The sequence below is a fragment of the Sebastes fasciatus genome, chromosome 7 (assembly GCF_043250625.1).
Source record: "Sebastes fasciatus isolate fSebFas1 chromosome 7, fSebFas1.pri, whole genome shotgun sequence".
NCBI classification, from domain to species: Eukaryota; Metazoa; Chordata; class Actinopteri; order Perciformes; family Sebastidae; genus Sebastes; species Sebastes fasciatus.
In genome coordinates this window covers 1,528,565-1,540,569 of record NC_133801.1, presented here as the reverse complement: position 1 = coordinate 1,540,569, position 12,005 = coordinate 1,528,565, and the positions used below count along the sequence as shown (strand labels likewise).

Here is a 12,005-nt window from a genome sequence, read left to right as displayed (position 1 = left end):
GCTGGGTGACGGCGTTGCAATGAAATCTCACTTTTTATCAATATCGGTTCTTCGACGCAACTAAAAAATAATTATAATCATTATAATTGTTTTTTAAAAATGCTTGTGAGCGCCTTTCCTCATTTTCTGCTTTTAAGTAACAAATAAATAAATAAATAATAAATATATAAATAAATATATAAATATATAAATAAATATATAAATATATAAATAAATATATAAATAAATAAATAAATATATAAATAAATAAATATATAAATAAATAAATATATAAATAAATATATAAATAAATAAATAAATAAATATATAAATAAATATATAAATAAATAAATATATAAATAAATATATAAATAAATATATAAATAAATAAATAAATAAATAAATAAATAAATAAACTTAACACCCCTGTAACTCTCTTTCTCACACTTTTTCATCTGCCCAGCCGCCGTTATTTGTTAATAAAAGTGTAACTTGTGGTCAAACACCTTCAAGCCATTAATATCAGGGATTAATTATTTATTTATATTATAATAAATACAGTTATTTATTATAATAAATATGAATTTTGCCTATAGGGAACCATCAGGGCTGGAGCCGGCCCTGGACACACACACAAGACTACCATATCAATATTTCTACAGGATATTGTGATTAATATTGACGACCTCGCTGCTATTAATGCATCTAGAACCCGTGTTGAAGGATAGATAACGGGAGAGTTAACGGTGACATCTAGAACCCGTGATTAAGGGTAAATAAAGTGAGAGTTAACGGTGACAGACGTGTAATAAACAGCCTCCAGGCCTGGCAGCAGTTAGCAGCTAATTAGCCGTCAGCGGGGCTACAGGTGGGCTACCTGGTGGTCCAACTGCTGTTCACTGGGACAGATGTTAAACCCTTAACCCCCCCGCCCCCTGCTGGGATCCTAATAACAGGGGGACGGACGGACGGCAGGATTTGTTGGACAACAGCGGCGGCTGGCTGACTGCCGGCAGCGTGCTCTCAACTGGACGTCCACGCCGACGACCACGCCCACCAACGCCACACGCTGCAATCTCAGCCGGACTTTAAACAAGCTGCAGCCAGACATTTATAAAACACCTCACACAGGATCTAAAAGTCCTCTTACATAATACCCAGAAACCCTCTTTAAATACCCCGAAACCCTCTTTAAATACCCAGAAACCCTCTTTAAATACCTAGAAACCCTCTTTAAATACCCAGAAACCCTCTTTAAATACCCCGAAACCCTCTTTAAATACCCCGAAACCCTCTTTAAATACCTAGAAACCCTCTTTAAATACCCAGAAACCCTCTTTAAATACCTAGAAACCCTCTTTAAATACCCCAAAACCCTCTTTAAATACCCAGAAACCCTCTATAAATACCCCAAAACCCTCTATAAATACCTAGAAACCCTCTATAAATACCTAGAAACCCTCTTTAAATACCTAGAAACCCTCCTAAAATACCCCGAATCCCTCTTTAAACACCCAGAAATCCTCTTTAAACACCCAGAAATCCTCTTTAAATACCCAGAAACCCTCTTTAAATACCCAGAAACCCTCTTTAAATACCCCAAAACCCTCTTTAAATACCCAGAAACCCTCTTTAAATACCCCAAAACCCTCTTTAAATACCCAGAAACCCTCTATAAATACCTAGAAACCCTCTTTAAATACCTAGAAACCCTCCTAAAATACCCCGAATCCCTCTTTAAACACCCAGAAATCCTCTTTAAATACCCAGAAACCCTCTTTAAATACCCCAAAACCCTCTATAAATACCCAGAAACCCTCTTTAAACACCCAGAAACCCTCTTTAAATACCCTATAACCCTCTTTAAATACCCAGAAATCCTCTTTAAATACCCTATAACCCTCTTTAAATACCCAGAAACCCTCTATAAATACCCAGAAACCCTCTTTAAATACCCAGAAATCCTCTTTAAATACCCTATAACCCTCTTTAAACACCCAGAAACCCTCTTTAAATACCCAGAAACCCTCTTTAAATACCCTATAACCCTCTTTAAATACCCAGAAATCCTCTTTAAATACCCTATAACCCTCTTTAAACACCCAGAAACCCTCTTTAAATACCCAGAAACCCTCTATAAATACCCAGAAACCCTCTTTAAATACCCAGAAACCCTCTTTAAATACCCAGAAACCCTCTTTAAATACCCTATAACCCTCTTTAAATACCCAGAAATCCTCTTTAAACACCCAGAAATCCTCTTTAAATACCCAGAAACCCTCTTTAAATACCCCAAAACCCTCTTTAAATACCCAGAAACCCTCTATAAATACCTAGAAACCCTCTATAAATACCTAGAAACCCTCTTTAAATACCTAGAAACCCTCCTAAAATACCCAGAAACCCTCTTTAAATACCCAGAATCCCTCTTTAAACACCCAGAAACCCTCTTTAAATACCCAGAAACCCTCTTTAAATACCCAGAATCCCTCTTTAAACACCCAGAAACCCTCTTTAAATACCCAGAAACCCTCTTTAAATACCCTATAACCCTCTTTAAATACCCAGAAACCCTCTTTAAATACCCCAAAACCCTCTATAAATACCCAGAAACCCTCTTTAAATACCCCGAAACCCTCTATAAATACCCTGAAACCCTCTTTAAACACCCAGAAACCCTCTTTAAATACCCAGAAACCCTCTTTAAACACCCAGAAACCCTCTTTAAATACCCAGAAACCCTCTTTAAACACCCAGAAACCCTCTTTAAATACCCTATAACCCTCTTTAAATACCCCAAAATCCACTTTAAATACCCAGAATCCCTCAGCCAGCTGCCAGTAACCACCAGAAAACCTCAAAACCAGGTTACAACTCCTAAACCACCTTCAGCCTCACACATTAACCACAGACCATAATACAGAGACCATAAACCACCAAGGAACCCCCACGAGCCCCCAGCTGTACGTCTACAGTATGTGGTGCACTAGTGTACTAGTGTACTAGTGTGGTGTACCAGTGTACTAGTGTGGTGTACTAGTGTGGTGTACTAGTGTGGTGTACTAGTACTAGTGTGGTGTACCAGTGTGGTGTACTAGTGTGGTGTACTAGTGCGGTGTACTAGTGCGGTGTACTATTGTGGTGCACTAGTGTGGTGTACTAGTGTGGTGTACCAGTGTGGTGTACCAGTGTGGTGTACTAGGTGGTGTACTAGTGTGGTGTACTAGTACTAGTGTGGTGTACCAGTGTGGTGTACCAGTGTGGTGTACTAGGTGGTGTACTAGTGTGGTGTACTAGTGTGGTGTACTAGTGTGGTGTACCAGTGTGGTGTACTAGGTGGTGTACTAGTGTGGTGTACTAGTACTAGTGTGGTGTACCAGTGTGGTGTACCAGTGTGGTGTACTAGGTGGTGTACTAGTGTGGTGTACTAGTACTAGTGTGGTGTACCAGTGTGGTGTACCAGTGTGGTGTACTAGTGTGGTGTACTATTGTGGTGCACTAGTGTGGTGTACTAGTGTGGTGTACTATTGTGGTGCACTAGTGTGTTGTACTAGTGTGGTGTACTAGTGTGGTGTACTAGTACTAGTGTGGTGTACCAGTGTGGTGTACTAGTGTGGTGTACTAGTGTGGTGTACTAGTGCGGTGTACTAGTGCGGTGTACTATTGTGGTGCACTAGTGTGGTGCACTAGTGTGGTGTACCAGTGTGGTGTACCAGTGTGGTGTACTAGGTGGTGTACTAGTGTGGTGTACTAGTACTAGTGTGGTGTACCAGTGTGGTGTACCAGTGTGGTGTACTAGGTGGTGTACTAGTGTGGTGTACTAGTGTGGTGTACCAGTGTGGTGTACTAGGTGGTGTACTAGTGTGGTGTACTAGTACTAGTGTGGTGTACCAGTGTGGTGTACCAGTGTGGTGTACTAGGTGGTGTACTAGTGTGGTGTACTAGTACTAGTGTGGTGTACCAGTGTGGTGTACCAGTGTGGTGTACTAGGTGGTGTACTAGTGTGGTGTACTAGTACTAGTGTGGTGTACCAGTGTGGTGTACCAGTGTGGTGTACTAGTGTGGTGTACTATTGTGGCGCACTAGTGTGGTGTACTAGTGTGGTGTACTATTGTGGTGCACTAGTGTGGTGTACTAGTGTGGTGTACTAGTGTGGTGCACTAGTGTGGTGTACTAGTGTGGTGCACTAGTGTGGTGTACTAGTGTGGTGTACTAGTGTGGTGTACTAGTGTGGTGCACTAGTGTGGTGTACTAGTGTGGTGCACTAGTGTGGTGTACTAGTGTGGTGTACTAGTGTGGTGTACTAGTGTGGTGTACTAGTGTGGTGTACTATAGTACTACGTGGGGATATTAGAATATCTTAAAATCAGCCTGCAGGATCCATAAAGACTTGACTATGACTTGCCCCAAACTGCATGTGATGATCATAAAGTGGGCATGTCTGTAAAGGGGAGACTCGTGGGTACCCATAGAACCCATTTACATTCACTGATCTGGAGGTCAGAGGTCAAGGGACCCCTTTCTAAATGGACATGACAGTTTTTCCTCTCCAACGTTTAGTGTAAGTTCAGAGTGTTATTTAACCTCCTTCATGACCAGCTAGTCTGACCTGGTTGGTACTGATGGTTTTATAGTTTCAGATGATATCAGGATCTTCACTCTAGCTTTAAAACTGATCCGCTACAACCTAAAAATCACAAGTTGTGTTAATACGTTAAAGAAATTAGTGGAGTTAAAACGAATTTGCGTCAACGTGTTATTATCGCGTTAACTTTGACAGACCATTTTTCTGACAATTTTTGGATTTAAAAAAAAAAAATTCGAACATTTGTCAGACATTTTCTGACATCTTTCATGTATTACTTTGACTTGTTTTGGACACTTTTACAACATTTTTAGGACTTTTTTCAGACATTTTTTTCTAACATTTTCAGGTTTTTTCCGGTATTTTTCGGAGTTTCGGACAGTTTTTGCCATTTTTCAGAGATTCCAGCCGCTACGACCTAAAAATGCATTAACGTGTTGAATAAATGATTTTAATTCTCCCCTCTGGAGCAGCTCAGTGTGACTCAGGTCTGCAGCAGTCAGAGCTCTAGTGCCCGGCTCAAAGGCTCCTCAGCAGAGACTCAATGAAAGCAGCTGTCTGTCAGAACCAGAGTCTCTGTTGGGTCAGTAATCCTCCGACCTGCTGTCAGAACCAGAGTCTCTGTTGGGTCAGTAATCCTCCGACCTGCTGTCAGAACCAGAGTCTCTGTTGGTCAGTAATCCTCCGACCTGCTGTCAGAACCAGAGTCTCTGTTGGGTCAGTAATCCTCAGACCTGCTGTCAGAACCAGAGTCTCTGTTGGGTCAGTAATCCTCTGACCTGCTGTCAGAACCAGAGTCTCTGTTGGGTCAGTAATCCTCTGACCTGCTGTCAGAACCAGAGTCTCTGTTGGGTCAGTAATCCTCTGACCTGCTGTCAGAACCAGAGTCTCTGTTGGGTCAGTAATCCTCTGACCTGCTGTCAGAACCAGAGTCTCTGTTGGGTCAGTAATCCTCTGACCTGCTGTCAGAACCAGAGTCTCTGTTGGGTCAGTAATCCTCTGACCTGCTGTCAGAACCAGAGTCTCTGTTGGGTCAGTAATCCTCTGACCTGCTGTCAGAACCAGAGTCTCTGTTGGGTCAGTAATCCTCTGACCTGCTGTCAGAACCAGAGTCTCTGTTGGGTCAGTAATCCTCTGACCTGCTGTCAGAACCAGAGTCTCTGTTGGGTCAGTAATCCTCTGACCTGCTGTCAGAACCAGAGTCTCTGTTGGGTCAGTAATCCTCTGACCTGCTGTCAGAACCAGAGTCTCTGTTGGGTCAGTAATCCTCCGACCTGCTGTCAGAACCAGAGTCTCTGTTGGGTCAGTAATCCTCCGACCTGCTGTCAGAACCAGAGTCTCTGTTGGGTCAGTAATCCTCTGACCTGCTGTCAGAACCAGAGTCTCTGTTGGGTCAGTAATCCTCTGACCTGCTGTCAGAACCAGAGTCTCTGTTGGGTCAGTAATCCTCCGACCTGCTGCCCGCCGCTCTGGTTCTGGTTAACGACCACGGCGACCCGGAGGCTTGTTTAATTACCCCGGGGGGCGTTCTGATTGACCTCAACGGTCGCCTAGCAACAACAGAGACGCATCAAAGAGGACGACCTGCTGACGGACACGCCCACACACACCCCCTGCAAACACACACACACACACACACACAGTACTATATACCCCCCCGCTGATGAGGAAAGTCAGGTTTAACGGTTTAACGGGTTAATGGAGCAGATTCTGGCTCAGCTGGAGGTGATGAGACGTCAGCTGCAACCTGGACGGACTCACTGCTCCTCATAACGGAACTCAACCTCCTGGATATAAATATAAATATATAAATATATATATACAGCTCTGGAAAATCCATCTTCCTCTTGATCACATTCCAGAGGTTTTCAATCGGATTCAGGTCTGGAGATTGGGCTGGCCATGACAGGGTCCTGATCTGGTGGTCCTTCATCCACACCTTCACTGACCTGGCTGTGTGCCATGGAGCATTGTCCTGCTGGAAGAACCACTCCTCAGAGGTGGGGAACATTGTCAGAGCACCAAAGAAGCAAAGAAGAGCCAGGCTGAGGTTTGTACTTGGCTTGATTCACAAAGACAAGTCTACCCGATTCCAGCCCCGCTGAAGCAGCCCCAGATCATCACCGATCCTCCACCAAATTTCACAGTAGGTGCGAGACACTGAGGCTTGTAGGCCTCTCCAGGTCTCCGTCTAACCATTAGACGACCAGGTGTTGGGCAAAGCTGAAAAGGACTCATCAGAGAAGATGACCTTACTCCAGTCCTCTATGGTCCAATCCTTATGGTCTTTTGCAAACCTCAGCCTGGCTCTTCTTTGCTTCTTGTTTCCTCCTCTCCTCTCCTCCTCATCTCCTCTTCCCTCTCCTCTCCTCTCTTGTCTCCTCTCCTCTCCTCTCTTGTCTCCTCTCCTCTCCTCCTCATCTCCTCTTCCCTCTCCTCTCCTCTCTTGTCTCTTTGTTTCCTCTCCTCTCCTTGTCTCCTTTCCTGTCTTCTGTTTCTTCTCTTCCTCCTCTCCTCGTCTCCTTGTCTCCTCTCCTCTCTTGTCTCTTTGTTTCCTCTCCTCTCCTTGTCTCCTTTCCTGTCCTCTGTTTTTTCTCCTCTCCTTGTCTCCTTTCCTGTCTTCTGTTTCTTCTCTTCCTCCTGTCCTCTCGTTTCCCCCTCTCCTCTCCTTGGCTCCTCCCCTCTCGTCTCCTCTCTCCTTGTCTCCTCTCCTCTCGTCTCCTCTCCTCTCTTGTTTCCTCTTCTCCTCTCCTCTCTGTTAATGTGTCACCTTGTTGTCAGTTAGTGAATTAGATCCTAATTATTGCTGCAGAGTAACTGACCTGCTGTCAGATTAGAGTTTAACTGTGTGTGTGTGTGTGTGTGTGTGTGTGTGTGTGTGTGTAGTATCAGTTTCATCAAACTTCATACTATTCAGTACTACACAGCGTTATTATAATTTATACCATTCAGTAGGCTACTACATAGTACTATTATATAATAGTATATAATATAATAGTACTATACAGTATTATATAATAGTATATAATATAATAGTACTATACAGTATCATATTATAGTATATAATATAATACTATACAGTATTATATAATAATATATAATATAATAGTATTATACAGTATTATAGTATATAATATAATAGTATTATACAGTATTATATAATAATATATAATATAATAGTATTATACAGTATTATATAATATATAATATAATAGTATTATACAGTATCATATTATAGTATATAATATAATACTATACAGTATTATATAATAATATATAATATAATAGTATTATACAGTATTATAGTATATAATATAATAGTATTATACAGTATTATATAATAATATATAATATAATAGTATTATACAGTATTATATAATATATAATATAATAGTATTATACAGTATTATATAATAATATATAATATAATAGTATTATATAATAATATATAATATAATAGTATTATACAGTATCATATTATAGTATATAATATAATACTATACAGTATTATATAATAATATATAATATAATAGTATTATACAGTATTATATAATATATAATATAATAGTATTATACAGTATTATATAATAATATATAATATAATAGTATTATATAATAGTATATAATATAATAGTATTATACAGTATCATATTATAGTATATAATATAATACTATACAGTATTATATAATATATAATATAATAGTATTATACAGTATTATATTATAGTATATAATATAATAGTATTATACAGTATCATATTATAGTATATAATATAATACTATACAGTATTATATAATATATAATATAATAGTATTATACAGTATTATATAATATATAATATAATAGTATTATACAGTATTATATTATAGTATATAATATGCAGCATAATAAGCTGATGACAGTTAAATATTCTACTTGAGGTACTTTTAAAGTTTGATAGCTGGTTTTATCAGGCGGGAAATAAAATATGATGTTGTTTATTCTTATTATTATTCCTAATACTACACAGGTAAGACAGGCAGGTAGTACAGGTAGTACTGATCCGGTTCTGCTACCTGACGGATGACGTCCCCATTACAGCGCTCTGATGTCACACTGACGACTGACGTCAACAGCTGCGTCCTGTCATCTGATTGGACGACCTGTCATCACGCGCATACACGCACACAAACACACACGCACGCGCACACACCTGGAGGTCCGTCTCCTGCAGTCGGCGGTGAGTCCTCAGCTGAGCATCAGGACTCTCTCTGCTCCGCCAGACTTCACTGCTTTTATTCAGGATTTAGTGCAGAAGATAAACAGCTTCATGTGTGTTTCTGTCCGCGCGCTGCTCGCTCAACTCACACCGTCTGCAGCGCGCGCACACGCACAGCCCGACGCAACGCGCGCCGAATAGAGACTGAGGATCTGAGGAAGACTTCGGCTCATCTTCTGAGTCCAGGTGAGTTCATGTCTCGTGTCTGTGACAGAGATGATGATAAATGGTGTGTTTGGTGAACGAGGTCTGGTTGGTGTTATTTGGAGGGTTTTTTGAATGAAGTCTGGCGGGCAGTTTAATACTCAGCTGGTAGAGGAGAACAGAGAGTCTGACTGACTGCGATCAACTGTCTGATGGAGGAAACACTTTAATATGTAACTGCTCTTTTTTTGTTTTTTTAACTCTACTCTTTCTTTCTGTCATTATTATTATTGTTATTTCTTTTCTTGGTTTGTTTTGGTTTTGAATGTTGAGGTAGTTTTCTCTTTAGCAGTGTTGGCTGGTGGAAATGTTTCTTGGTGGCTCTGTGGTGCCACATCCAGTCAATCTCATCAAACATCCCGGTGCGATTTAATGCAAAACAAAGTGAAGGGATCAAAAACACATTACTACTTTGCAGTTAAATAATTAACAATTATTCTATTCCAACAGGAAGAGTAAAGAATGCTTTGAAAAACACAACAGTATAAAATGTACTCAGTGGTGGAATGTAACTAAGTATTTAGCTAAATACAGTTTTGAGGTACTTCTACTTTACTTGAGTATTTCCATGTTCTGCTACTTTCTACTTTCTACTCCACTACATCTCAGAGGGACTATTCGACTATTTACTCCACTACATTCATCTGACAACTTTAGTTACTTTACAGATTCAGATTATTAATACAAAATATAATCACATTACAATCAAATTACACATTTTACTGGGTGCATTCCATACTTTAAACTCAAATATTAATAATTTGTATTATTATTATTATTATTATAATTATTAGTAGTAGTAATATTTTTTTGTGTGTGACTCAGGGAGGGCGGCCTCCTAGAGCCCTCTATTGGCCGGCTGCCACTGCTCTTTAGTGTACTTGATGGGTTTGTCTGTTGGTTTATAGACTAGTTGTAATTACAAACAGTGGATTGCATGTTGTTTGAAAACAACCTTGAAAAAAAGGGAAAAAATAATATGTAACTGCTCAGATAAAGTAACGGGAGGTTAACCTGAAGCCTTCATACTACACTGTCTCTATATAAATATAAATATATAATATATGTGAGAATATTATTGCTGATTGTTTGAACAAACAAAGTATTCCTGTGTTTTGTTCTAGTGAATCCATCCTTATATATTATATTTAATCTTTATATAATTTATACGTTAATCTATAATAATAATAATAATGATGATAGTTGCAACCCTTTTCTGATTTTCCTTATTAATGATTTTAATGTATTTTTAATTAGTGCTATTACTTTAATATTCAGTGACTGACTCTATCTACATGGTGAGTTTACTAAAACACTAGATGGACAAAAGAATGTGGAACTTCAGATGCTCCGAAATACAACAATACTTTCAGTTAAGTTAGTTTTTTGTTTTTTAGCGACGTAAGTGAAGTGTTTTTTAGCGACGATAGTGACATGTTTTTTAGCGGCGGGTTTTTTAGTGATGTTAATGACGTGTTTTTTAGCGACGTGTTTTTCAGCGACGTGTTTTTTAGCGACGTTAGTGACGTGTTTTTTAGCGACGATAGTGACATGTTTTTTAGCGGCGAGTTTTTTAGTGATGTTAATGACGTGTTTTTTAGCGACGTGTTTTTCAGCGACGTGTTTTTTAGCGACGTCAGTGACGTGTTTTTTAGCGACGATAGTGACGTGTTTTTTAGCGGCGGGTTTTTCAGCGACGTGGTTTTTAGCGACGTTAGTGACGTGTTTTTTAGTGACGTTTGTGACGTGCTTTTTAGCGACGTGTTTTTTAGCGACGTGTTTTTTAGCGACGTGACGTGTTTTTTAGCGACGTGTTTTTTGGCAACGTTAGTGACGTGTTTTTTAGCGATTTTTTTTTCAGCGAAGTGTTTTTTAGCGACGTGTTTTTTAGCGACGTGTTTTTTGGCAACGTTAGTGACGTGTTTTTTAGCGACGTGTTTTTCAGCTAAGTGTTTTTTAGCGACGTTAGTGACGTGTTTTTTAGCGACGTGTTTTTTAGCGACGTGTTTTTTGGCAACGTTAGTGACGTGTTTTTTAGTGACGCTTGTGTCTTTTTTTTTAGTGACGTTTGTGGCCTCCATAAAGACGTGTTTTTCCCAGTTTGGTGTGGAAGAACATTAAAGCAGCACATTGATGAACATGGTGTCACCGTCATCAGGGTGTCCACATACTTGTGGCCTCGTAGTGGAGTAACTGTGTTTTATTTAGTGAAAGCTTTGAGAGAAAGAGACCTGAACATGTAACTGAAGTGTTGATCGTCACCATATCAACACACAGAGAGCTGGCACTGCTGAGCTACCTCCCTCCATTCACACTAACTCTGTCTCTCTGTAGGGAATCCCTCCTCCTCCTCCTCCTCCTCCTCCTCCTCTTCATCATCATCACCTCATGCTCCAGGACTTGGCCCTTGGCCCTGACACTGTTGACGTTTCCATGGAAACCCTGGCCTCCGTTTGGGCCCGTGACCCCTGTGACCTCAGTGACCTCGGAGAGAAGTCGTCTGTTTGGGGTGAGAGTCAACAGCTAACAACAAATATTACAATTTAACCCGCGGTGGACGAAGTACTCAGAACCTCTATTTAAGTACAAGTACACTAAAAATACTCTGCTACAAGTAAAAGTCCTGCATTCACATTTTTACATTAGTGCAGAAGTACCGACATCAAAATGTACTTTAAGTATTAAAAGTAAAATCGTGCAGAGTTTTATATTCTTACATAACTGAATTATTATCATTACTGATGTATTAATATATCAGCAGTATTTGCATATGTACAGATAAACTAAAATATATAACATGTTAACCAGTGAGCTGCTGTTATAGTTGAAATTTGTTACCTTAAGACAGCATGTTTTTTTCACGACGTTAGTGACATTTTAAGCGACGTTATTGACGTTTTTTTAGCGTTGTTAGTGACGTATTTAGCAACGTTGTGACGTTTTTAGCAACATTAGTGACGATTTTAGAAACGTGAGTG

General features: G+C 39.6%; 2 protein-coding genes across 3 annotated transcripts in view; one reads left to right on the top strand and one right to left on the bottom strand.

Moving 5' to 3' along the window:
• Window positions 1–12,005, bottom strand: part of ostn (osteocrin) — a 59,783-nt gene that overhangs the window by 26,308 nt on the left and 21,470 nt on the right. The gene's annotated exons all lie outside the window — the stretch shown is intronic.
• The window catches only part of gmnc (geminin coiled-coil domain containing), a 10,356-nt gene continuing 6,773 nt past the window's right edge, over window positions 8,423–12,005 (top strand). Inside the window, exons 1-2 of the mRNA XM_074640944.1 lie at window positions 8,423–9,009; window positions 11,362–11,536. Coding sequence (XP_074497045.1) covers window positions 11,416–11,536 — 121 coding nt within the window. The 5' untranslated portion in view covers window positions 8,423–9,009; window positions 11,362–11,415. The remainder of the gene's footprint in view (window positions 9,010–11,361; window positions 11,537–12,005) is intronic.